Source organism: Martes martes (genome assembly GCF_963455335.1).
Source record: "Martes martes genome assembly, chromosome: 8".
NCBI lineage: Eukaryota > Metazoa > Chordata > Mammalia > Carnivora > Mustelidae > Martes > Martes martes.
In genome coordinates this window covers 42,649,024-42,675,518 of record NC_137895.1, presented here as the reverse complement: position 1 = coordinate 42,675,518, position 26,495 = coordinate 42,649,024, and the positions used below count along the sequence as shown (strand labels likewise).

Below are 26,495 nucleotides of genomic sequence, written 5' to 3'. Positions count from 1 at the left end.
TCTATTCAGAATGTGGGAGAATGGGAGCCACAAAGTAACCATTAGTTCAGAATGATTCTGCAATCTTTAGATAGGAATGAAGACCTACTATAATGGAGTCCAGAAATTTTTTTTTTTATTGGAGGAGGCAGGAGTTCCCTTGTTTGTTATTTTCTGTGGCACCTATATTCTCCCTCTAAATTGTTCTTCATCTGTCATCCTTGGCCAACTTGAATTGGGCATTGGGAAATATGCCATCTTTGAGCCAGAGCCTTTTCAGGTTGCTTTCTGTCCATGGTCATTTAAAGTACCAATAGTCATTTAAAGTACCCAACATTCACAGGTTTTCTCATAACAGGTTTCCGGTATCTTTGGAAATATATCTGTCTCAAAAACTCTGAAGGTCTTTCAGCTGCATGTCTCCAACCAGTTCCAAATACCAATACCCACACTTAAAGACCAGTTAGAGAAATTTTCAAGTCTTTTCTTAGTTTTTCTCACCGTGGTGCTTTTCTTGTTCAGCTTAATGCCAGTTTTCTTGAAACATGAGTTTTGGGGAAATGGATACACTCAATCTGTTCATTTGCTGTGGCACTTTTTAATCAATTAAGAAGATTTCCTTGGAGTCCTATACTTCATCTCTTTGTCCAGAGCTTTTCTAATCACATGAAAGATTTAGGACATGTGTCTCAAAGACTTTTTAATATCTCATATCTTATTATATACTACATAGAAGCAATTTCTTTTCCAATTCTCAAAAGCCCCACATTTTTTTTTTAAGATTTTATTTATTTATTTGATAGGGAAAGAGCACAAGCAGGGGAGTAGCAGGCAGAGGAAAAGGGAGATGAGACTCCTTGCTGAGCAGGGAGCCTGATGAGGGACTCAATTCCAGAACCCTGGGAACATGACCTTAACTGAAGGCATACACTTAACTGAGCTACCCAGGTGCCCCAAAAGCCCCACATTTCTTGATTCTGGCTTTTATTTCTGCTTCCAAACTTGTAGTTATTTTACTCATAAAATAATTTTGTTGAACAAACAATAAAACCAACAAACACTATTGCTTTGTTTTCCACTCTCTGCTTTGAGCTTCAAGTTCAATGGACTCATGGTCTCCCTCCTGAGTTATAGACCACATTTTTTCAGATCTTTTGGCCATGAATCAGATGGATTCCTGCCCATGACATAAGCTGTGTACTGTTTGCCAGCTAACTATTAAATTGCCCATATGATTCAGACAAGTTTTCCATCATTTGTGGGCAAAAGGAAGAAAAAAAATGGAAGCCTACAGTCTCATTGTTTGCTCAATAATTAAATCTTTATTTAGTAAAGATTGTGTGGTTTCAGGGATTTCACCTAACTTGTTCAGATCTGGATTTGATCAGAATAATTTTGATCATTTTCACTGATGTTAGCAGTAACCAAATTTTCATTTCTTCTGAAATAATCAAAACTCTATTAAAATTAAAAGGCAAAGTTATAATGGGTGAATTACAATTTTAAGTATTTTTTTAAATATGTTTTAGTTTAAGTCTTCTTGTATATTTTTATAAATAAAAAATTATTCACCATTCTGGTGTTCATGTCCATCTAGTGATCATTTTATAATACATCATGTGTGTAGCAGTGGAGGGTAATATGTGATGTCCTATAAAATCTGGGCCCGGAGCAGGGATCCTTCTTACCTAGGTCTCAGGGTGGCTTGAGTTTAGATTTTTATTATGGCTTCACTCTACTTCTAGAACTAAGTTTTATGAGGCTAGGTTAGGCTTGGCTGTGGTATAAAATAAATCCTGAAATGTCAATGGCTTAACAAAGTTTAATGCTTTACTGGCACAGGTTGTAGAAAAGGTGAATTAGGATTCAGCCTCTCTTGGGAGTACAAAGGGAGAGCTCCCTACCCCAGCTAGATCATTGACAGGCAGTATGACAAGAGTTCCCAAAGTCATTCATTGGATAATTGCTTTACCAATTTAAAGAATAAATATCTACTGATTCTCTTGCTATTCTAAAGTAAGAGGTTTAGTATCATCTTATTTCCTTCTCATTTCTTCCCCATATTTTTATTGAATTAACATGACTTTTATATTCAGATTGCTGGGGGGGTTTTTTGTTGTTTTTTTTTTAAGGATTTTATTTATTTGACAGACAGAGATCACAAGTAGCAGAGAGAGGAGGAAACAGGCTCCATGCTGAGCAGAGAGCCTGATGTGGGGCTCAATCCCAGGACCCCAGGATCATGACCTGAGCCAAAGCCAGAGGCTTTAACCCATTGAGCCACCCAGGCACCCCCAGATTGCTGTTCTTAACTGCAAATGTTTGTTATGCTAGCAGTGACTAATAACAACACAAATAAATTTTAATGTAGCAAGTGTTGGTGAGGTTATAAAGAAACTGGATACCCACTGATGGTGGGTATGTAAAATTGTGCTGCAGCTATGGGAAACAATATGGAGATTACCCAAGAAATTATACTAGAACTAGATTACCCAAGAAATTATACTAGAACAACCATAAAATCCAGAAATTTCACTTCTAGGTATATACCCCAAAAAACTGAAATCAGGGTCTCGAAGAGATATCTACACTTTGATGTTCAGTGCAGCACTAGATACAGAAACAATCCAAGGATCCATCAACAGATGACTGGGGAAGGAAAATGTGACATATACGTGCAATGGGATATTATTTAGCCTTAAGAAAAGGAAATTTTGCCATCTGTGAAATAAGTCAGTCACAGAAGGACAGATCTGCTGCATGATTCCACATTTGAAGTATCTAAAATAGTCAAATTCATAGAAGCAGAAAATTCAATAGTGCTTGTCAGAGGCTGGGAGGTGATATGATAGAGGTATTGGGGAATGGGGAATTGTTACTCAAAAGGTATAAAGTTTCAGTTATGTAAGATGAATAAGTTTTCGAGATCTGCCTTATAGCATAGTGCCTATAGTTTACAATATGGTATGGGGCACTTAAAATCTTTGAAGAAGGTAGATTCATGTTAAATACTCTTAACACAAAAACAACACCAAGGGGACATAAGGAAATTCTAGGAGGTGTTGGTCATATCTATTACCTGGATTATGGTGATGGTATCATGGGTGTTTGCATATGTCCAAACTCATCAAATTGTACACATTAAATATGTAAAGTTCTTTCTATATCAATGATACCTCAATAAATCTGATTTCAGTATTATTTTTGTTTTTTGCATCATTTCTTATAATCCTTTCAGGAATTTTGAACATTGACAATTATACTATTTTTATTACTCACCATAATTCTTTTTATATTATCCATTTATAGCATAAATTCTGCAGTAGCATACTGACATATCCCAGCATCCTCCTGCCCTCAACGCTATGCACAATATACTGCTTCTTGCCGTACATAGCACAAATAGAAACATCATGATTATACAAGGATTTTTTTTTAGAGATAGTGCAAAAACTCTCCATCACATGAAACCATTACAATTCTCTTTGTTTTTGGTTTATATTTTGAAGAATTTCTTAGTAGGTTTTCTTATTCCTCCTCATGTAGAGGAGCTTCGGTGATATGGATGTAATTCATAATATAAGGATTTTTTTTTAAAGATTTTATTTATTTATTTGAGAGAGAATGAGTGAGAGAGAGCTTGAGAGAGGAGAAGGTCAGAGGGAGAAGCAGACTCCCCAAGGAGCTGGGGGCCCGATGCGGGACTCGATCCTGGAAGTCCGGGATCATGACCTGAGCCGAAGGCAGTCGCTCAACCAACTGAGCCACCCAGGCGCCCGGGATCATGACCTGAGCCGAAGGCAGTCGCTCAACCAACTGAGCCACCCAGGCGCCCACTATATAAGGATTTTTTATCAGAAATGCTTGCAGAAGGGCACCTGGGTGGCTCAGTGGCTTAAAGCCTCTGCCTTCGATTCAGGTCATGACCCCAGGGTCCTGGGATCGAGCCCCGCATTGGGCTCTCTGCTCAACAGGGATCCTGCTTCCCCCTCTCTCTCTGCCTGCCTCTCTGCCTCCTTGTGATCTCTGTCTGTCAAATAAATAAACAAAATCTTTTAAAAAAAATGTTTGCAGAGTGTACTGGAGGTTTAGGTCAGGCAGAAGACAGGTGATTGGGCTCTTTAAAAGTTATGTCTTTAAGAATATCAAATTCTTCTATTAACAAGTTAAGGCAGAATATTACTCGATAAAATTTTTCCTGAACAGCTGAAGACTTAATAGCAATTAAGTGTTAGGTGAAAGTATTGCCAGATCTAAGGGGACATTAGAATACTTTTTTTTCTAGAAAGATGTTTAATTATGTTATTCAATTAGGGGAAAAAATATATAGTCCCTTGCATTCTAAAATGCAAATAAATTTTTTAAATTATACATACACTTAGATAATTATACATATCATGTGTGTTTGAACTGGCTTGAAATACATGTTTTAAATGCATATAATTCCTTAGCTATCAAGTATTAATTCCTATTATTTTAAAGCCACTCTGTTCACCACTTATAATATTAAGACTAAGTCTTAATTAGAATGAGAGAGTAATTTTCTCTTGTACCATACTTTGGAGAGGGGTTGATTTGATACAAGCTCTTCTACATGAAAACTATTGCCGCTTCCAGTCGGCGAACGGGAGAAGAATTAGGCGCAAACAAGTCAGCTGCAGGAGATTGGGAGCAGGGGACAACAGTCAAGAAGACTGCTGCCCTGAGCAACTCCTCAGTCTCGCTTTATTAGATAGAAACAGTAACCAACAGAAGGGTCGATGAAGGTCAAACGTTAGTCATATGCCATGTAGATAAACAAGAAGGAGGGCAGAATATGTCTGTACAAGTAGTATAAAGTGTATAGTTGAACAAGCACATTCAAAGGACTTATCTAAGTAGCCACAGGTGCTCTCCGGGGGGAAAGGGGAGATAACGGAAAAATGAAGCAGGCGGTGTTCCGCCCTGAGTGGGCCGGGCATCCCCAACTGCTCAGCTTCAAGGCCGTATATCATTCTCTTCCCCAGAGGCCTGTTGCAGTATCTGTTTTTCTTAAGGCTGTATCTAAAGGTGCTTGGTAACTAGTAAAATTTCCCGGGGGTTATATTTTAAGTAATACATTGTTCTGAGGGGCAGTTGCAAACTATGTTTTGTTTTGTTTTATTATATTAGTCACAACACAGTACCTTATTAGTTTTTGATGTTGTGTTCCATGATTCATTATTTACATATAACACCCAGTCTCCTTATAACACATGCCCTCCTTAATACCCATCACTGGGCTAATACATCCCCTCATCCCCCTCCCAACTAGAACTATGTTTTAACTAACATACATATTTTTAATATATACCAGATTTAAGGGTGCCTGGGTGCTCAGTTGTTTAAATGTCTGACTTTTGGTTTCAGCTCAAGTCATGATCTCAGGTCATGTGATGGAGCCTTGAATAGGGCTTCACTCTGAGCATGGAGTCAGCTTGAGACACTCTCCCTCTCTCTCTCTGCCCCCCACTTCGAGTGCTCTCTTTCTCTCTCTCTCTCTCTCAAATAAATAAATAAAATCTTAACAAATATATAAATAAAATACATACCAGATTTAAGCTTTTTTTTTTTTGCTTTTAAAATGAAGAAACCTTCCAATGATTCAGGTGAAAGACTAGGATTCTCACAGGCATTAAGAGGAGTTAGGAGAAAACAATTTCAATGTCATCAAATTTTTCATCCAAATCCACAGAAACCCAAGGGAAGTAGCACAACATTTTCAATTTTAATTTCAAAGAATAATCAACCAAAAATCCTACCCAAAGAAAATATACTTCAGGGATTAAGATGAAATTAAATTTTAGTTGAATCTTTAGATTCAGCTAAAATAGGTTGTCATGGGGTGCCTGGGTGGCTCAGTGGGTTAAAGTCTCTGCCTTCGGCTCGGGTCATGATCTCAGGGTCCTGTGATCAAGCCCCATATCGGGCTCTCTGCTCAGTGGGGAGCCTGTTTCCCCACCTCTCTCTCTGCCTGCCTCTCTGCCTACTTGTGATCTCTGTCTGTAAATAAATAAATAAAATCTTTAAAAAAATAAAATAAAATAAAATAAAGTAAGTTGTCATAAGCAGGTCCACTCTAAAAGAATAACTAAGAAAATTTCTTCCAACACTAAGACAATGATGGAACAAGACTCTCAGAATATCAGGGATGAAGAAAGAACAAGGCAAAAAGTAAAAATATGGGTAAATACAGGGGCGCCTGGGTGGTTCAGTGGGTTAAGCCTCTGCCTTCAGCTCAGGTCATGATCTCAGGGTCCTGGGATCGAGCCCTGCATCGGGCTCTTTGCTCATGGGGAAGCCTGCTTCCCCCTCTCTCTATGCCTGCTTCTCTGTCTACTTGTGATCTCTCTCTCTCTCTCTGTGTCAAATAAATAAATAAAATCTTTTAAAAAAATATATGGGTAAATATAACAAAGTGTTTTTCCATTATGTTTTCTAAATTATGTCAATTTTTTTATTTTATAATATTGTTTGACATGGTTCTTAATATATGTACAAGAAATATTTAAAGCAATTAATATTGGTGGAGTGCATGGTAAAGGAACAAAATGGAAGTAATATTTCTATACTTTAGTCAAATTGGTAAAATGCTGACACCAGTAGTTTGCAATAAGTTACATAAATTACGTACTATCTATAGCAACCACTAAAACACACACACACACACACACACACACACACACACTACTAATAAAACACTATGGATAAATCAAAGTAGAATCCTAAATAGTGTTCAAGAAGCTCACAGGAAGGCAGGAAAAGTTAAATAGGAATGAAAAACAAAGAGAGAGGGGGCCTGGGTGACTCAGTTGGTTAAGCAACTGCCTTTAGTTCGGGTCATGCTGCTGGAGTCCCAGGATTGAGTCCTACATCAGACTCCCTGCTCAGCGGGGAGACTCTTTCTCCTGCTGACCTCTCTCCTCTCATGCTGTCTCTCTCTCATTCTCTCTCTCTCAAATGAATAAATAAAACCTTTTTAAAAAAGAAAAAAAGGATAATAAAAATAAACAATAAAATGGTAGGATTTTGCTTTAACTTATCAATAAGTACATTAAATGTAAATGGTATAAATCACATCAATTTAAAAACAATATCAGAATAGGAGCACCTGGGTGGCTCAGTGGGTTAAAGCCTCTGCCTTCAGCTCAGGTCACGATCTCGGGGTCCTGGGATCGAGTCCCACATCAGGCTCTCTGCTCAGCGGGGAGCCTGCTTCACCCTCTCTCTCTCTCTGCCTGTCTCTCTGCCTACTTGCTATCTCTCTCTCTCTGTCACATAAATAAATAAAATCTTTAAAAAAAGATATTAAAAATATATCAGAATGGATTTAAAAGAAAAAAAAAAAAACATGAGCAAACAATATGCTATAACCAAGAAACTCACTTCAAATATAATGATATAGGTAGATTGAAAGCAAAAGGTTAGAGAAAGACATGTCATATAAACGTTAATCAAAAGAAAGCAGGAGTGGCTTTATTAATATCAGATACAGTAGTTTTCAGAGCAAAGAAAAACAGAACAATATTACATAATGATACAACAATCCATCAAAGAAATTTTAATAAAAAGATCGTATGCTCCAAACAACAGACCTTTAGAATATAGGAAGGAAAAACAGTAGAACTGAAAGAAGAAATAGAAAAGTATCCAATTACAAAGGGATATTTCAACACTCTGCTCAAGAAGCAGACAGAAAATTAGCAAGAAGAACTTAATACCATTAACCAACTAGAATCTAACTACATTTATAGAACACTCCACTCAGCAACTAAGTAATACACATTTTTATGAAGTGCCTGTGGAATATTAACCAAGATTGAACATATCTTGAACCATAAAATGAAAACAACAAATTTAAGACAACTGAAATTATATAAAGTATGTCCTCAGAACACAATGAAATCAAACCAGAAATCTATAGCACAACGAAAATAAATTCTTTAGGGGCACCAGGGTGGTTCAGTGGGTTAAGCCTCTGCCTTCGGCTCAGGTCATGATCTCAGGGTCCTGGGATGGAGCCCCACATCAGGCTCTCTGCTCAGCGGGGAGCCTGCTTCCCCTCTCTATCTCTCTCTCTGCCTGCCTCTCTGCCTACTTGTGATCTCTGTCAAATAAATAAATAAATAAAATCTTTAAAAATAAATAAATAAAATAAAAATAAAATCTTTAAAAATAAATAAATAAATTTATTTATTTATTTTATAAATAAAATCTTTAAAAATAAATAAATAAATTCTTTAAACACTTGGAAATTAAACACACATAAATAATCCATGGGTCAAAGAGGAAATCTCAAGGAAAATTTCAAAATATATACTGAAAATACAATATATACTCAAGAGGATGTAGAAAACCTGTATCTGTCATACTTTGCTGGTGGGGAATGTAAAATGTAAAATGTTGCAGCCACTCTAATTTGGTCCTTTTATTCTAAAAAAACACATGTACACTTACCATATGACACAACAATTATCTTCTTATGGCACTTTTTCTTTTTCCTTTTTTCCCAGAAAAAGGAAAACTTAACTGCTACACAAAAACCTGTTCCCACGTGTTCATTGCAGCTTTATTTGTAATAACCTAAACTGGTAAACATCAAAATTTCCATCAATAGGTGAAGGTTAAACAAATTGTGGTATACCCATACTGTGAAATACACTCAGCAATAAGAAGGAATAAACTACAAAAACATGGAACATTATGGACAGATCTCAATGGAATTATGCTGAGTGAAAAAAAGCCAATCTCAAAATGGTCATATTGTGACTGTTTATACAACATTCTTGAAAGGACAAAATTATAGAGATGATGAACACATTAATGATTGCCAGTAATTAGGGATAAGATGGGGGAGTGAGTATGACTTTAAAGCATTAGTAAGAGGGATCATCATGGTGATAGAACAGTTTATTCTGTATCTTGACTGTGGGTGTGATTATTTCAATTTACACATGTGATAAAACTGCATAAAACTACACACATACACACATGAATGCATGTAAAACTACCAAAATGCTAAGGTCTGTTGATTGTACCAATGTGAATTTCTTCATTTTTTTAAAGATTTTATTTATTTATTTGACAGAGAGAGAGAGACCACAAGTAGGCAGAGAGGCAGATGGGGGGCGGGGGGGGGGAAGCAGGCCCCCTGCTGAGCAGAGAGCCCAATGCGGGGCTTGATCCCAGGACCCTGAGATTATGACCTGAGCCGAAGGCAGAGGCTTAACCCATTGAGCCACCCAGGTGCCCCAGTTTCTTCATTTTGATATCATTTTATAGTTACTTAGAACACTATCAGTGGGGAAACCAGACAAAGTTTGCACAGGACCTCTGTGTACTATTTTTGTAAACTCTTGTGTATCTAAAATTAATTTGGAATAAAAATATTTTAAAAAATCATCTTGCGAGGGGCTGGCCCAGATCCTGGAGTTGTAAGTTTAAGCCCCACATTGGGCATAGAGCTTACTTAAATTTAAAAAATTATCTTGCCAATAATACCTACATTAAGACATTGCCACTCTTGTAAAAAGCTGATTCTGGACTCTATTCTGTTTCACTGGGATATTTGTCTATCCATATCTTGTACCAATACCACAATGTCTTTATGTAGATTTGTGATGTCTTGATATCTGGTACAGTAAGTCCTCTAGCCTTGCTTTACTTTTTATAGATTGTCTTAGGTATTGATGATTCTTTGAACTTCCATATAAATTTTGAAATCAATTTCCACCCCTCAAAAAAGCTACTTGGATTTTTTTAGAAATGAATTAAATTATCAATATCCAATCCTTTACCTATATTAAATCTTCCAGTTCATAAATATTTTACATCTATCCATTTAAGTCTTTACAAATCAATCTTAGTGATGTTTTGTACTTTTTAGGGTAGAGATTTTTTATATAATTTATTGGATTTATTCTTATATATTTGTTACGTTTGAAATTATTTGTTTCTGAAATATATATGGAAACACAATTTTGTATATTTTCCTGATATCCGGAAACTGATAATTTCACTTTTTTCCTGTAGTTTTATTTGTGTGTTTATTTGAATTTTCTACATACCTAGTCTTGTTATCTATGAATAATGCTAGATTCCAGTCATTTTACATTTTATGTCTTTTTTTTATGTATTTATAGCTCACATATTTTATTACACCACCTAACTTCCTATATTATTTTAAATAGAAATAATGAGACATCTTGTTTCCCAATCTTGGGGGAAAGCTTTCAATATTTCACCATTATATTTGTGCCTGTTAATAGTGTTTTTTGTTTGTGTTTTGGTTTGGGTAGATATTCTCAATCAAATTAAGGAAATTCTATTCCTGTGTGCCAAGAGGCATTTTCCCTTTTTACTTACAAATGGGTACTTATCTTGCACTTATGGTATATTTGCATGACCTGAATTACTAGACTGTGAACCCTTGACTTAATTTAAATCACATTCGAATATATTTTTTGAGTGCCTCTAGTGTGCTAGGCCATCTGCAAGGTATTGGAAATTCATATAAACTGTCATAGAGTGGGTATTAAATGTTTCTGAAGTAGACTAAAAAGTAGACTAAAAAAATGACTAACTGTAAACATAATACCAAAATATACCAAAATATATATATATTATTAAAACAAATTTAAACAAAATTGGATTGCAATCATTAGAATAGCTTTAATCTAAGCAAATGTGCATAACTCAATTTAAATTGTTTTATCTTTCAGAGTTGGGATGATGGTTTAGCAAAGGTTGCTAAAGCATGGGCAAACAAGTGCAGATTTGAACACAACTCCTGTTTATCAATACCATATGGATGCTATCCAAATTATAAATTTATTGGAGAAAACATCTGGTTCGGTGGATTACACATATTTTCACCAAAATCTGCTATTATTGCTTGGTTTAATGAAACTGCATTTTATGATTATGATAACCTATCATGTTCCAAAGTTTGTGGCCATTATACACAGGTAAATATTTGACATTTTGTTGATTAGTTCTTATTTATGCACCTTTTAACAAAAGACAAATTTTTAAGCATTTTCTTTCGAGTTTCCTTTGAGTATCTAAAAAAGCACTTTCATTTGGAAGATATTTATACTGGGAATAGGTTTCTATATGCTGGAATTTTTGGTTTGTTTGTTTCTTTTGTTTGTTTGTCTTGTTTTTCTGGACTTTAAAAATCTTACTCCACTGTCATCTCATCTGCATTGTTTCCAACAAGAAATCTACTACAATCTTTTCTTTATTCCTTTGTACTTTATGTGTCTTTTGCTCTTTTACAATTCTTCCTTTATTACAAGTCGTGAGCAATTTCATAATAATGCACTGCAGTTTTCTTCATGCTTTTTCTGCTGCAGTTTACTGGGCTTCTTGGGACAGTGGGTCTACAGTTTAAGTCAAATATTGAGAAACGTTTGCCATTATTTCTTCAAATATTTCTGTCATTCTCACTTGCTACTCCCTTCCCAGAGTTGTTACTCATGTAGAAGGCCACTTGAAGTTTTCCATAGTTGACTGATGTTCTCTTTTCTCTTTTCCTGATTTTTTTCTTTTGTGACTAAATTCACATTCATTTAAAATAAATGCTTTATTTTTAAGTTCATTAATTAATAAATAACTGTATCCTGTATGATTAATCTTTCATCTAGGATTTTAATCATATGGAATATAGTTATAATCATTATTTTGATTTTTTCCTTCCTAATTCTAGCATCTAGGTTAGTTGTGGGTTAGTTTCAATGGACTGATTTTCCCTCTTCATTATGGTCCATATTTTCTTGCTTCTTATCATGCTGCTGGGTAAATTTATTATATTCCCAAATTTATAAATTTTGCTTTGTTGAATGATGGATTTATTTATATATCTCTAAATATTCTTTTTTTTTTTTTAAAGATTTTATTTATTTATTTGACAGACAGAGATCACAAGTAGGCAGAGAGGCAGGCAGAGAGAGAGGAGGAAGCAGGTTCCCCGCTGAGCAGAGAGCCCAATGCGGGGCTCGATCCCAGGACTCCGAGATCATGACCTGAGCTGAAGGCAGAGGCTTAAACCACTGAGCCACCCAGGCGCCCCATATATCTCTAAATATTCTTGAACGGTCTTGTGGGATACAGTTATATTATCTAAAATTTTTTTAAATTTTTTTGGTTCTTATAAAGCAAGACTCTTGTGCATACTCTACCAATTCCCCAGAAATTGGTATTTTCCAGTATGGCTAGTAGGAACAGCCTCGAATCCTGGGTCTGTTTAAGTCTTCACATCCTTCCTCTAGTTTTTATAGGTGGTTCTTTCCCAGACCTCGAGTAGTTTCTTCACATACATTCTGATTAATGCTCTGCTGAATTGATGATAATGACTTTCTATAGATCTCTACAGTTGTATCACAGTGAAATTTTCACCTCCCCACTACTGTATTCTCTAAACTCCTGCCTCCTCGGTCTCCCCAAACTCTCAGCTATGCCTCTCAACTGTGTGAATCCATCAAGCATCTGCTGGTTTCCCCAGATGCTTCCTTCCCCCCACCCCGCCCAGCCATGTCGTGAAAACTTTCTCAAAGCAATAATCTGGGACAATTGTATAGCCGGATCCTTTCCCCTCAACTCACAAAGGCCATTATCCTTTTCAAGATACTGGTGTCCAGTAACTTTATTTCACATTATTTCCCCAAGTATTCTCATTATTTTGGTGGGAATTTTTGCTGAGAAGTCGAAGTTGTTTTTAAGCTAAACCAGGCTTAAAAATGGCACTGAACTCCTAGGAAGCTCAATTTAAGCAATAAAAAGGGCTTTCTTCTCCAAACTTACTCATCTATATAAGATGTATTAGTATATAGTGACTTAAAGCAAGTCCTTTTTATCAGAGCCCTGAACAAAGAGATTAGCAACTTCCATGCTCCCCTTCTATTCATTCCTTGCCCAACAAGAGGACACTATAAATCTGGAAACCCTTCTCAGGATAGATGTCTGCAAAGAATATGGTTTGGCTACTGCTAGGAAAATCAAAAGAATGGAATCCAAATATTAGGTGTACTGATAACAAGCAGAATGTAATATCCCTAATATGACATCAAGACTAATTCAAAAGCCTTTATATAATCCTTCATCTCTCTTTTGCTTCAAGTCAAAAGGAACCTGTTTCCAAATACTCCTCCGCTATCATTGCAACATCAGAATTGTAAGCTCACTTCACACTGGCTAATTTACATATATGCTTAAATAATTAGGAATGAGTTCATTCTTTCTACTTGTTCAGCAACTACATCTTGCTTAATGTTCTAAACAAAATGAGCTAAAAATTTCCTGCATTTACTATTTGCCGGCATTCATATTGAAGTTACAACCAATGTTCATGTTGTCACATCTAGTCCCTTTAATGAAAGTAATACATTTAAACCTACACATAGTCAATATTTACTTTTACTATTCTCAAAGCCAAAACAGAATAATAATAACTTAGATATATTAAGCAAATAGAATTTCATGGAGTAGCCATATACTCATGAACCAAATTTTAAAACAGGATTTCTTGGAAAATATATATACTTGCAGTTGTATGGCATATTAACTTTTTGAAACATCCGAAAGAAAAAGGATCTTTTAAGAATCAAGCTTAACCTCACTCTACTAAGTAGGAAACTAGCTCACAACTGATGTCAATCTCTTAAGCCACACACATGGTTAGAAGCAAAACTCATCTCTTCTCTCTTACTCTTCTCTCATCTCTTACCATTATTAAAGAAACAGTAATCTTTTTCACTCTTTTCTCTCTCTCCCCTGTCTAGTTTTCCATAGGAGTCATCCTCCTTTTGATAACTTTGCTATTCTTTGCAACTAGACAAAAATAAAGATATACCATCTCTGTGGCAAGTGTGTTTTGCAGAAGACTCGTTACGTTCTTAATCTCTATCCTTATCTGTCTCTTGTTTACTTAACAAAGGTAAGAATATGGTTAAGACCACAAAATTTAAAACGTGATCATAAGTGAAGTAAAATTTTTCTGAGAAAAAGAAATAAAAGTTTTTATTATTTTCATTTATAGTCTGACTTTAATATCATTTATATAATATGCCCATGGAGGAAATTAAAATACATTTCATAAGTCATCTAGAAAAAAAACATAATTTTGTTTTTATGTTATATCTTCCTTTCAATTTATGAGAACTAACAGTGAGGAAAGCCTACTTAGATAGGCCTCAGGAAAATAGCCTTAACAAAATAATTGTTTTAAAATTAATATTAAAAATTAAGAAAATAAACAGAGTAAATAGTTATGTGCATTCATTTTTGGTAGCATGACAAAGATTATACCTGCTCCCATAATGCATTGTTTGTATAAATTTGTTTTGCATATTTTATTTTAAAATTCTTTTCCTTATAGGTAGTTTGGGCCAATTCATATAAAGTTGGTTGTGCAGTAACAACATGTCCTGAATTTGAGGGATATGAAGCTGCAATGTTCGTATGCAACTATGGACCTGCGTAAGTTATTTTGCTATTAAAAATATTTTAACTTAAAATACATGTTAAGAATTGTTCTCAAAATAGAATAGAACCTTATACTAAAGGGACAAGTATATTTTTAATAAATTTGAAGTCTCTCTCTGTAACGCTACTCAAAAAATACATTAAAATAGAAGGTGGTGAGAGAACATTACCTTATATAAAAAATTATTCCTATTATGAAATACTTAAATTTGAGAATGAAAATTATGGAAGCTGTTTAACTTAAAATAAGAGAATATAAAATACATTGCCCCAGTAATATCTAAATACTTGGAACACAAAATAGGTTGGCAGATGCTTCTCTAATATGACGTAATCGAGATGAGTAAATAATTGAGAATGGCAGTGAAATGCACATTCTTCTAAGAAAAGAATATCATAATTTTTAATTGCCATGCTGATAATTGCATATCTAAATGGAAATACAACATGAGACTAATGGGAGTCCCCAAAAACGAAATTCTGGAACTCTAAGCCCAATAGATCCATACAAGGAAGAAAATAAAAATCAGTTAATAGTCCAACTCTTTTAACAACCAAAATTTTTTTAAAAAATGTACAAAAGTTAAAAACACAGGCAAAGAATAAAATATACATAATTTGCAAAAAGAATCTGAGATATGCCAAAATGGTTATGGAGAAGTACAAATGTGTATATCTCTGTATTTTCTTTGGTTGCCTCTCAATCAGTAACAAAAACAAAAATGACAAATGCATAACTTTAAAATTTCAGGCAAAGTACAGTTTTTATAAATACCAGAGAAATTGCAGAACTACTGAACACATACTTATTACCATCCAAAATAGAATATATAAGGAAAAATAATCCTAAAAAGATAAAAGAGCACTGTTATCTGTGAGATAAATTTAGGCAGAATTGATTTCCTGGAAGAGGCAAGGCCAGAAAAATATTTTAAGAAATATGGCCCAAAACTTTCCAAGCTTAAGGAAAATTATAAACTCACAGAACAAGAAGGCTAACAAATCCCAAGACACAAGAAACATCAAGAAAACTGCACCAACTCACCTTATAATAAAATATTTCAGGGGGCACCCGGGTGGCTCAGTTGGTTAAGCAACTGCCTTTGGCTCAGGTCATGATCCTGGAGTCCTGGGATTGAGTTCTGCATCGGACTGCCTGCTTAGTGGAGGAGTCTGCTTCTCCCTCTGACCCTCGCCCCTCTCATGCTATCTCTCTCTCTCTCTCATTCTCTCTCAAATAAATAAAATCTTTAAAAAAATTTTTTTCAAAAAGAGTAATAATGAGAAAATCTTAAAAGCTGCTGGAGAACTAAGACACATTACATACAGAGGGACAAAGATAAGGATGACAGTAGATTTCTCAGTGGAAATAATGTCAGAGAGAAAACAGCAATATCTTTAAATACTGGAAGAAAAAAAAAACTGTCCACTGAGAATTCTATATCTTTTGAAAATATATTTTAAAATTAAAAGAATAGATTTTTTCAAACCACTGGAAATGTTAACTACATGAGGAATATATAGGATGTTTTTCTTATTATTTAATTCTTTTCCAAGGATAATTGTTTAACCAAAGATAATAGCAATGCATTGTGAGAGTCACAACTACATAAAATTAAAATATGTGATAACTATAGCATAAAGGCCAAAAGAGAAAAATCTCAGTATATTAAGGTTCTTTTACTCTGTTAAGTGTCGTAATTTAAATTGACTGTGATAAGTAAAAGATGCATATTATAGGCTCCAACTACTTAAATAATAAAATTAGTTATAGCAAAGGCATCAACAAAGCAGGTAAAACTAGATTTTAAAAAATATTCATTTGGGGCACCTGGGTGGCTCAGTGGGTTAAGCCTCTGCCTTTGGCTCAGGTCATGATCTCAGGGTCCTGGGATCAAGCCCCGCATGTGGCTCTCTACTCAGCAGGGAACCTATTTCTCCCCTTCTCTCTCTGCCTGCTTCTTTGCCTACCTATGATCTCTGTCAAATAAATAAATAAAATCTTAAAAAAAAAATTCACTTAATCCAAAGAAAGGCAGAAAAAAGAAAAAGGGGAACAGATGAGAACAGAGGAGATGACTAGAATAAATAAGATGATAACCTCAAATCTAACTATATCAATAATCACATCAGGGGTGCCTGCTGACTCTTTCAGACACTTTCAGCTCAGATCATGATATCACATTCATGAGATCAAGACCTACCTTGGGCTCTACACTCAGCATGGAGTCTGCTTGAGATTCACTCTCTCCCTCTCCCTTTGCCCCTCCCCCCCACACACATTCACTATCTCTCTCTCTCTCAAAATAAATAAATAAAATATTTTTTAAAATAATAACATCAAATTTAAATGATACAAACACCAAGAGAAAAGGCAGAGATTCCAAGATTAGATAAGAAATCAAGAACCAATTATATGCTGTCTACAAAAGCACACTTTATTTTTTTGTGATTTTATTTTTAAGTAATCTTCATACCCAATGTGGGGCTCAAACTCACAACCCTGAGATCAAGAGTCACAAACTCCACTGACTGAGCCAGCCATGTGCCCCTACACAAACACAGTTTAAATATAAAGACAGAAATAATGAAAAATCAACCACAAGAAAAAAATATGTAAAGAACATAAGTACATGGAGGTTAAATAACATGCTATTAAACAATGAATGGGTCAACCAAGAAATCAAAGGAGAAATATAAAAAAATACATGAAGACAAATGAAAACACAGTAGTCCCAAATCTTTGGGATACAGCAAAAGCTCTTCTAAGAGGGAAGTTTATAGAAAGACAAGCCTACTTTGAGAAGCAAGAAAAATCTCAAATAAACACCTTAACCTAACACCTAAAAGAACTCAAAAAGGAAAACACAACTCAAAACCAGCAAAAGAAAGGAAATAATAAAGATTAGAGCAGAAATAAATAAAATAGAAACTAAAAACCAAAACAAAACAAAAGACCCAATAGAACAAATCAATGAAACCAGAAGCTGGTTCTTTGAAAAGATAAACAAAATTGATAGACCTTTGACCAGACTCAAAAAAAAAAAGAAAGGAAGGAAGAAAGACTCAAATAAACAAAATCATAAATGAAAGAGGAGAAATAACTGATACCACCAAAATACAAAGGATTATAAGACAATATTATGAGAATTATATACCAACAAATTAGACAACCTAGAAGAAATGGATAAATTCCTAGAAACATATAGCCCACCAAAACTGAAGCAGAAAAAAATAGAAAATTTGAACAGACTGATTACCAGTCATGAAATTCAACCAGTAATCAAAAACTCCCAAGCAACAAAAGTTCAGAACCAGATAGCTTCACAGGCAAATTCTACCAAACATTCAAAGAAGAGTTAAAACCTAGTCTTCTCAAACTATTCCAAAAAAAGAGAAGGAAAACTTCCAAATGCATTCTATGAGACTATTACCTTGATACCAAAACCCGATAACAAAACCACAAAAAAAGAGAACTATGAGCCAATAACTCTGATGAACATAGATTCAAAAATTCTCAACAAAATATTAGCAAACTGAATCTAACAATACATTTAAAAAAGCATTCACCACAATAAAGTGGGATTTATTCCTGAGATACAAAGGTGATTCGGTATTCACAAATCAATATACATGTGTCACATGAGTAAGAGAAAAGATAAAAAACATGATTGTTTCAATAGTTGCAGAAAAAGTATTTGCAAAGTACAACATCCATTCATGATTTAAAAAAAAAAAAAAACCCTCAACAAAGTTGGTTCAGAGGGAACATACCTCAACATAATAAAGGTCATATGTGAAAAACCCACAGCAAACATCATACTCAATGGTAAAAGGAAAACTGTGAGCTTTTCTCCTAAAATCAAGAATAAGACAAGGATGTCCACTCTCAACACTTTATTCAACATAATACTGGAAGTCCTAGACACAGCAATCAGATAAGAAAAAGAAATAAAAGGCTTCCAAATAGGTGAGGAAAAAGTAAAACTTTAACTATTTTCAGATAACATGACACTATACATAGAAAACCCTAAACTCCACCAAAAAACTACTAGAACTGATAAATGAATTCAGTAAGGTTGCAGTATACCAAATCAATGTACAAAAATCTGTTGCATTTCTATACACTAATAATGAAGTAGCAGAAAAAGAAATCAACATTGACAACAATCCTATTTACAGAAACACGAAAAATAGTAAGGGGCACCTGGGTGGCTCAGTTGGTTAAACATCCAACTCTTGATCTCAGCTCTGGACTTATTCTCAGGGTCATATGTTCAACGCCATGTTGAGCTTAAAAATAATACAATAATAATAAAAGCATCCAGGAACTTAACCAAGGAGATGAAAGACTATAAAACATTGATTAAAGAAACAGAGACCACAAAGAAATGGAAAGACATTCCATTTCATGGATTGGAAGAACAAATATTGCTAAAATGACTATGCTACCCAAATCAATCTACAGGTCTGATGTAGTCATTATCCAATACCAACAGCATCTTTTACAGAGTTAGAACAAATAACCCTAAAGTTTGTACAGAATTACAGAAGACCTCAAATAGCCAAAGCAATCTTGAAAAAGAAGAACAAAACTGGAAGTATCACAATCCCAGATTTTAAGATCTACTACAAAGCTATAGTAATAAAAACAGTATGGTACTGGCACAAAAAGACACAGAAGAGGGAGCCCAAAGTAAACCCAAAATTATATAGTCAATTAATCTTTGACAACAAAGCAAGAATATGCAATGGGAAAAGTGTCTTCAATCAGTGGTGTTGGGAAAACTGGACAGCTACATGTAAATGAATGAAACTGGACCACTTTCTTACACCATACACAAAAATAAGCTCAAAATGGATTAGGGACCTAAATGTGAGACCCGAAACCATAAAAATCGTAGAAGGGAGCACAGGGAGTAATTTTTCTGACCTCGGCCATAGCAACATTTTTCTAGATATGTCTCCTAAGGCGAGAGAAACAAAAGTAAAAATAAACTATTGGGACCATATCAAAATAAACAGCTTCAGCACAGTCAAGGAAACAATAAAACTAAAAGACAACCTAATGAATGGGAGAAGGTATTTGCAAATGATGTATCTAATGAAGGGTTAATATCCAAAATGTATAAAGAACTTACACAATGCAACACACACACAAAACCAAAAATGGGTCAAAGGAAAAAAAATGGGTCAAAGATAGGAACAGGCATTTCTCCAAAGGAAGACAGACATGTGGCCAACACACCCATGAAAAGATGCTTAACATCACTTATCACCAGGGAAATGAAAATCAAAACCACAATGAGATATTACCTCACACTTGTCAGAATGGCTAAAATCAAAAACTCATGAAACAAATAGTGTTGGTTAGGATGTGGAAAAAAAAGAACCCTCATATGCTATTGGAGGGAATATAAACTTGTATAGTCACTGTGGAAAACAGCATGGAGGTTCCTCAAAAAATTAAAAATGGAATTACCATATAATCCAGTTATTCCAATACTGACTCTTGATTTTGTCTCAGGTCATGATCTCAGGGTTGTGAGAGAGACCTGCATCACGTTCCACACTGAGCATGAAGTCTGCTTAAGGTTCTCTCACTCTCTCTCCGCCCTTCCTCCAAGACTCATGTGTGTCTCATGTGTGTTTTCTCTTTTCTCTTACAAAAAAAATAAATAAAAAAGACAGTAGGGTTAATCAATCAAGAGGCAACCTGGTGAAATGGAAAAAATCCTCCAAGGACACAAATTGCAAAGGATAAATGAAATAAGGAAAACCATAGAGCAGTATCTCCTGTGATATATGTATAAAAATCCTAAACAAAATTTAGCATTTGAATCCATCAATATAGTAAAAGGCTAAGACACCTTTTTAAATGGAGTTTATTCCAGGAATATAGAGGTGGTTTAACATTCTAAATACATCAATCAATGTAATTTACCGCCTTAATCAACACAAAAATGAAGATCACATGATCATCTCAATAGATTGAGAAAAAGCTAAACATTCATTCCTGATATAAGCTCTTAGAAAACTGGGAATAGAAGGGAACTTCTTAAACCTAATAAAGGACAACTGTGAAAAATCTATATGTAATATTATACCAATAGTAATAAAAATTTCTCTGAAGTACTAGGGAGTAAATATATTAAGCTTTGCATGCCATATATATTGTTACCTTCATCTTTGCTTTTATTTTGTTTTAAAGACCCCATTAAAAATATTTAAAAAATTATTTGCTTGCAGACTGCATAGAAGCAGGCCAGGCTTGGCCTATGGGCCATACTTTGCTGACTTCTAGCCTATAAGTCTATATTAAAAAAAAAAAAAAATCTGTGAAAATTCTTCCAAAACTAGTAAGTGAACTTATCAATTTTCAGGACACAAGATCAATATATAAAACTCAATTACATGTCCATATACTAGCAATAAATAATCATAAATTAAATTTAAAAACAATACCATTTATAACAGCATGAAAAAATACAAATTATCTAGGAATAAACCTGGCAGAAAACATGAAAGACTTCTACACTGAAAACTATACAATATTCATGACAGAAATTAACAAAGATACAAATAATTGGAGAGATTATATGCTGTTAATGAATTAAGACTCAATATTGTCAAGACATAATTTTTACTGAATTGATCTATAGATTCAAAATAATTCCAATGAGAATTCCAGATTTTTTATTGTAGAAATTGACAAACTGATCATAAATTTCATATGGAAGTGAAAAGGACTTTTAATAGCCAAATCAACTCTGAAAAAAAATTTTTTGAAGGGCTAACACTATTATTTATTTATTTATTTATTTATTTTGAGAGGAGAGAGAGAGCACAAGCAGGGAGAAGAAGCATAGGGAGAGGGAGAAGCAGACTCCCTGCTGAGCAGGGAGCCCAACGCCCAGTCCCAGGACCCTGAGATCATGACATGAGCTGAAGACAGTTGCTTAACTGACTGACCCACCCAGATGCCCCAGAAGGGCTAACACTATTGTTTTCAAGAATTATTAATGCTAGAGTAATCACAACAACTGATCTACAGTTAAACAAATAGATCAGTGGAACAGAATGTGGAGTCCAGAAATAAACCTATACATGGTGGTCTACATATGTTCAACTAATTTTCCCAAAAAGCACAAAAGCAATGCAGTGGGGAAAAAAAATTTTTTTTAAGATTTTATTTATTTATTTGACAGACAGAGATCACAAGTAGGCAGATAGGAAGGCAGAGAGAGAGAGGAGGAAGCAGGCTCCCCGCTGGGCAGAAGGCCCAATGCGGGGCTCGATCCCAGGACCCTGGGATTATGACCTGAGACGAAGGCAGAGGCTTTAACCCACTGAGCCACTCAGGCGCCCCAGAAAAAAATTTTTTTAATAAATGGTGCTGGTACTGTTTGTCATTCATATATAAAAAGCAAAAGCAAACTCGGGTCTATACAACATACAACCTATAATAATTAACTCAAAATGGATCATAAACCTAAATGTAAAACCCAAAATTGTAAAACTATTGGAAGAAAACACAGATGAAATCTTTGTGAACTTAAAATAGCCAGATTTTTTTAGCTAACACATCAAAACCATGACCCATAAAAGAAATAATTTGAATTTCATTAAAATTTAAAATTAATGCTATTCAAAGACCCTGGTAAGAGAATAAAAATCAACCTACTGTAGACTAGAAGAAAGTCTTTGTAAAGCTTATCTAATAAAGGGCTTATATCAAGAATATAGGATGAACTCTCACAATTCAATATTAGAAAAACTTAAAACTCAGGTTTTTTTTTTTTAATGGACAAAAGATTAACAAAGAAGACATGCAGATGGCAAATAAGCACATGAAAAAATGCTCAACATCATTAATCATTAGGGAAACACAAATTAAAACCACAATGAAAGTCATTACACAATTAGAATGTTAAAGACTGGCCAATCCAAGCCCTGACAAGGAAGTGAAGCAACCAGAATTCTCAACACTCTGGTAGCCATATAAAGTGTTACAACAACTTTGTAAAAACTGTGTGGAAGTTACTTAAGAAGTAAAATATGCATCTACCATATGATCTATTCATTCCTTTTATCCAAGGAAATGTAGGTCCATGTTAGGTCCATGTAAAGACTTATATATGAAAATTAAAAATGTGCATAGTAACTGTATTTGGAATAAACCAAATGTCCATCAACAAATGAATAAATTGCCACATATTTGTAATGGAATACTACTCGTGTTATTAATGTTTTTCTTTGTGTACTCTAGGTAATTAACACTTTTTAAAACCTTCCACAGATACAGAGATGGGTAGGAAAAGCAGTTTGTTAAAATGTATCAACTTATTTTATTGAAAAGCAGGCATAATAGCTACCAAGTCTTATTGATACATCACCAAGAGAACTAGATAAGAACTATGGTATTGAACATAAAGCATATGTTTCTCCTTGCAATTTAAATTTTATTTATTGTATTTACAAAATCAAGTGATAATCATAGTGTTTACAGTAAAAATTTTGTGACTATCAACATGCATAATTACATTGGGTTCACATCTAATTTGTATTTTACAGAATATTCAAGAATATAACTGCCACATGGATTAGGGACATCCTGTAAACAGTTTTAATGGCTACTTTTTACCAAAAAAAAAGAAGCATAAAATTGGGACCAAAGTTATTTTTCCTTTTAAACATTCATGAGTGAGTGAACAAAACAACTTGCATAAATTCATGCACAACATTAGAGAAATTAATAGTCATTTGGCTAATCAATTATTCTCTTTTTACAGAGGAAATTATCCAAATCAGCCTCCTTACACTAAAGGAATATCCTGCTCTTTGTGTGCAGAAGAAGAAACTTGTGTAAAGAGCCTCTGCCGTAAGCAAAAAGGAAAAAAAAATCATAACATTCTATTTGGAGACCAGTTTCCATAAATTAATTGTATTTTAAAATTTGGATCCTCAAATATATAAGGAATTACTGACAATATTCCTCTTTGCTGTTATATGGTGATATAAATCATTTGTCATAAATTACCATATTTAAACTCAGATGATCCCTCCCTACTTCACTGATCATTTTTCCTCTCAAGCTTAAGGACAGACAGGAGTAAGGTATAACTGTGATCCAGTTTGCTACTATACTCAAAATATCTGTTCATTGAAATGTTTATTTGTATTTGCTCTCAATCACCTCTGCTTATTAGTTATTTTCAAAATAGTGACTCAAATAGAAGTAATACATTAATCAATGTGCAAATTAATTGTGATTTAAAGCTAATATGTTTCTCTTCCATTTTCAGTCTTTTGGTTCTCAGAACAAAGATTTTTTTTAAAGATAAGTGCATAAATTCTTGAGTGAAATAGCAAAGAGAGGAGATGTAAACTGAAAACTGTAAAAAAAAAAAAAAAAGAAGAAGATGATGATGATGATGATGATTTGGTGCCATGAGAGAAAACAGACACAAAAATAATGCATATTAAATGATTTCATTTATATAAAGTTCAAATATTGGGCAAAACTAATCTACACTTGGAGTCAGGATAGTGGTTACCTTTAGCGACCCAAAAGGAGTTAATTAAATAGAGTAGGATACAAGAAGGTCTTTCTAAACCTATGCTATGTTTACCTACATGTGTTCACTTTGTAATAATTTATCAATCTTTCCATTTATGAGGCATGTATACTTTCATATTGATATTTACTTCAGTTAAACAACAAATTAGAAGTATTAGAATAATTTTAAATTTCATTCAAAGCAGTTTAAGAAATAAATTCATTGTATATCTCCTATTTGCAAACTAATGTTTTTTAGCTAAAGGGACATAAAGATAACAATGATACACTTTTTTTTTTTTTTTACCTTCCCCTTCCTGCCCAGTATCCAAGCCACTGTCATTTCTTGCCTGAGCTAGTAATCTTCCACTTCTCTTCCTTCTCCAAACTGTTTTACAGAAAGAAAATCCAGGTCAAATTAAAATTCCTCAATTGCTTCTTACTCCAGTTAAAGAAAAATATGATTCTATTCCAAGGCCAGTAAGTCCAGTTATGATCACTCTGGCTCTTGCTTTTCTCCCCTACCATTTTTGTTGCTGTTGTTGGTATCCTCCCTTTGACACACTAAGTTCCATGATTACCAGCCTCAAACACTCCAAACTCTTTCTGCTATCTCCAGCATCTCGATCACCTGTGGGTCTGTTTCTAGTTTCAAGATTGTTTTGTTTTCTCTTGGTTTTGGTAACATGCTCTGTTTCTTGGTGTGGAGAATTATCTTTAAAGATGGCCACTAATGATTCCTCCCCTCCTTTACACATATGCCACTCTTCCCAAAAAAGTGGAGACTATTTCTCCTCCTCCTCCTCCTGAAAGAAGTCTTGATATTATGCCAGTTCTGGCCCTACCCTTTAGAAGAGACTTGCAGCTTCTGCTTTTGCTCTGTTGGAAGCCTCCCAGAATTTCAGTTCCACACTCTCCTACTGGAGAGGTCACATGGAGAAAGGCCTTGGAACAGGAGAGGTCAATTTTCTATTTCAACCCCCAACCGAGCTCCAGCTAAATGCAAATATGTCATTGAGTCCTGAAGACACTACATAGAGCAGAGTAATTGTCTTGTAGAGCCAGCCAATCCAGATAATTGTAAGAAATAATAATAAATCTTTATTGTTTTAAGCCGTTGTTCTGGAAGTTTGTGTCACAGCAGTATACTGCAAAAACACTTGATGTATGCCTAATAAGTGCCTATTAAGCATCTAACAACATGTGTAAAACAAAATGTAGGGAGTTCTACCTTTTCCTCTGCTGAACAGAGTCAAGGTTGTTCACCTTAATCCAAACACAGATTAGTCAACCCTGGGTTAGAATTCATGCAAGTCTTGGTCTACCTCTGTCTCTGTTCCAAGGGCATAGACTTCCAGGGCTTTCCACTGAGAGACTAATGTGTTCACTGTTGCCTTTCCCTAAGAGGTTCTGAATTCTAATCTGTATTACTTTAGCATTCTGAAATTACTAAGAAATCTGCTTTGCTTTCCAGATGCTTTCAACCCAGGATTTTAGCCTCCTGTTCCTCATAGCTTCAAAATTAAACAAATAATTTGAGGGCAAAATGACCATCTTGGACTCATTCTTCCACCTTTACCTTTCACCAGGATCTTGAACTCAATTCTCCAATTTTCTCTATCTAGTCTTAGAAGCCCAGCAAATGCTCCAATGGTTTCTGTTTACCCAAAATCAGCCTCTGCCCGAGCAAAACCTAAATTTTCAGCCCTAGACCTGGGCCCAAGATTAAATGAAATGGCTCCCGGGGTGGGAATCAGCTTTCATAATGTCAGCCCATTGTCTATGGATCTCCAGCTTTGAAATCCTGACCCTCTAGTTTTCGTTGCTTTAGGAAATCTCTGGGTTTCTTAAACATCATTTTGTTGTACTTTATCTGGATTTTCTACTTTTACTTAATGAGGACTTTTTCTGTCATGAGCTTCTCCATCCCAAGATTCAAGCAGTTATCAACAATGGATCTCCAAGACAGCACCACACAAGCTGCAAAGGTTACAATAAGCTTTGCTACCTGGTAGGAGGTGTTCTCCCAATTTATTTCTCTTCTAATTGTTCAGAAATCACTCAGCTCTTCCTCAACCTTTGCTCTTGCAATTAACCACAGGATAAGTTTATTAGTTCCACAGAGGACCTTGAAATTTTGGTTAGAATTACATGTTAATATATTTGTAAAGAATTAACATCTTTGGGATGCCTGGGTGGCTCAGTCAGTGAAGTATCTGCCTTCAGCTCAGGTCATGATCTCAGGGTCCTGGAATCAAGCCCCACATCAGGCTCCCTTGCTCAGTAGTAAGTCTGCTTCTCCTTCTCCTCCCTGCTCCTGTTCTCTCTCATTATCTCTGTCTCTGTCTCTGTCTCTGTCTCTCTCCATTAAATAAGTAAGGAAGTAAGTACATACATAAATAAATATTAACATCTTTGCTGTGGTATGGTTCCACTTATCTAAGTCCTATGACTT

At 34.8% G+C, this 26,495-nt stretch overlaps 1 protein-coding gene across 1 annotated transcript in view; it reads left to right on the top strand.

Annotated features, from left to right (window-relative positions):
- GLIPR1L1 (GLIPR1 like 1) overlaps window positions 1–25,078 on the top strand; it is a gene marked incomplete at both ends in the record, with an annotated part of 30,805 nt that extends 5,727 nt beyond the window's left edge. The window contains 4 exons of the mRNA XM_080810209.1: window positions 10,719–10,964; window positions 14,375–14,475; window positions 23,274–23,346; window positions 24,893–25,078. Coding sequence (XP_080666335.1) covers window positions 10,719–10,964; window positions 14,375–14,475; window positions 23,274–23,346; window positions 24,893–25,078 — 606 coding nt within the window. The remainder of the gene's footprint in view (window positions 1–10,718; window positions 10,965–14,374; window positions 14,476–23,273; window positions 23,347–24,892) is intronic.
- Window positions 25,079–26,495: the final 1,417 nt, after the last annotated feature.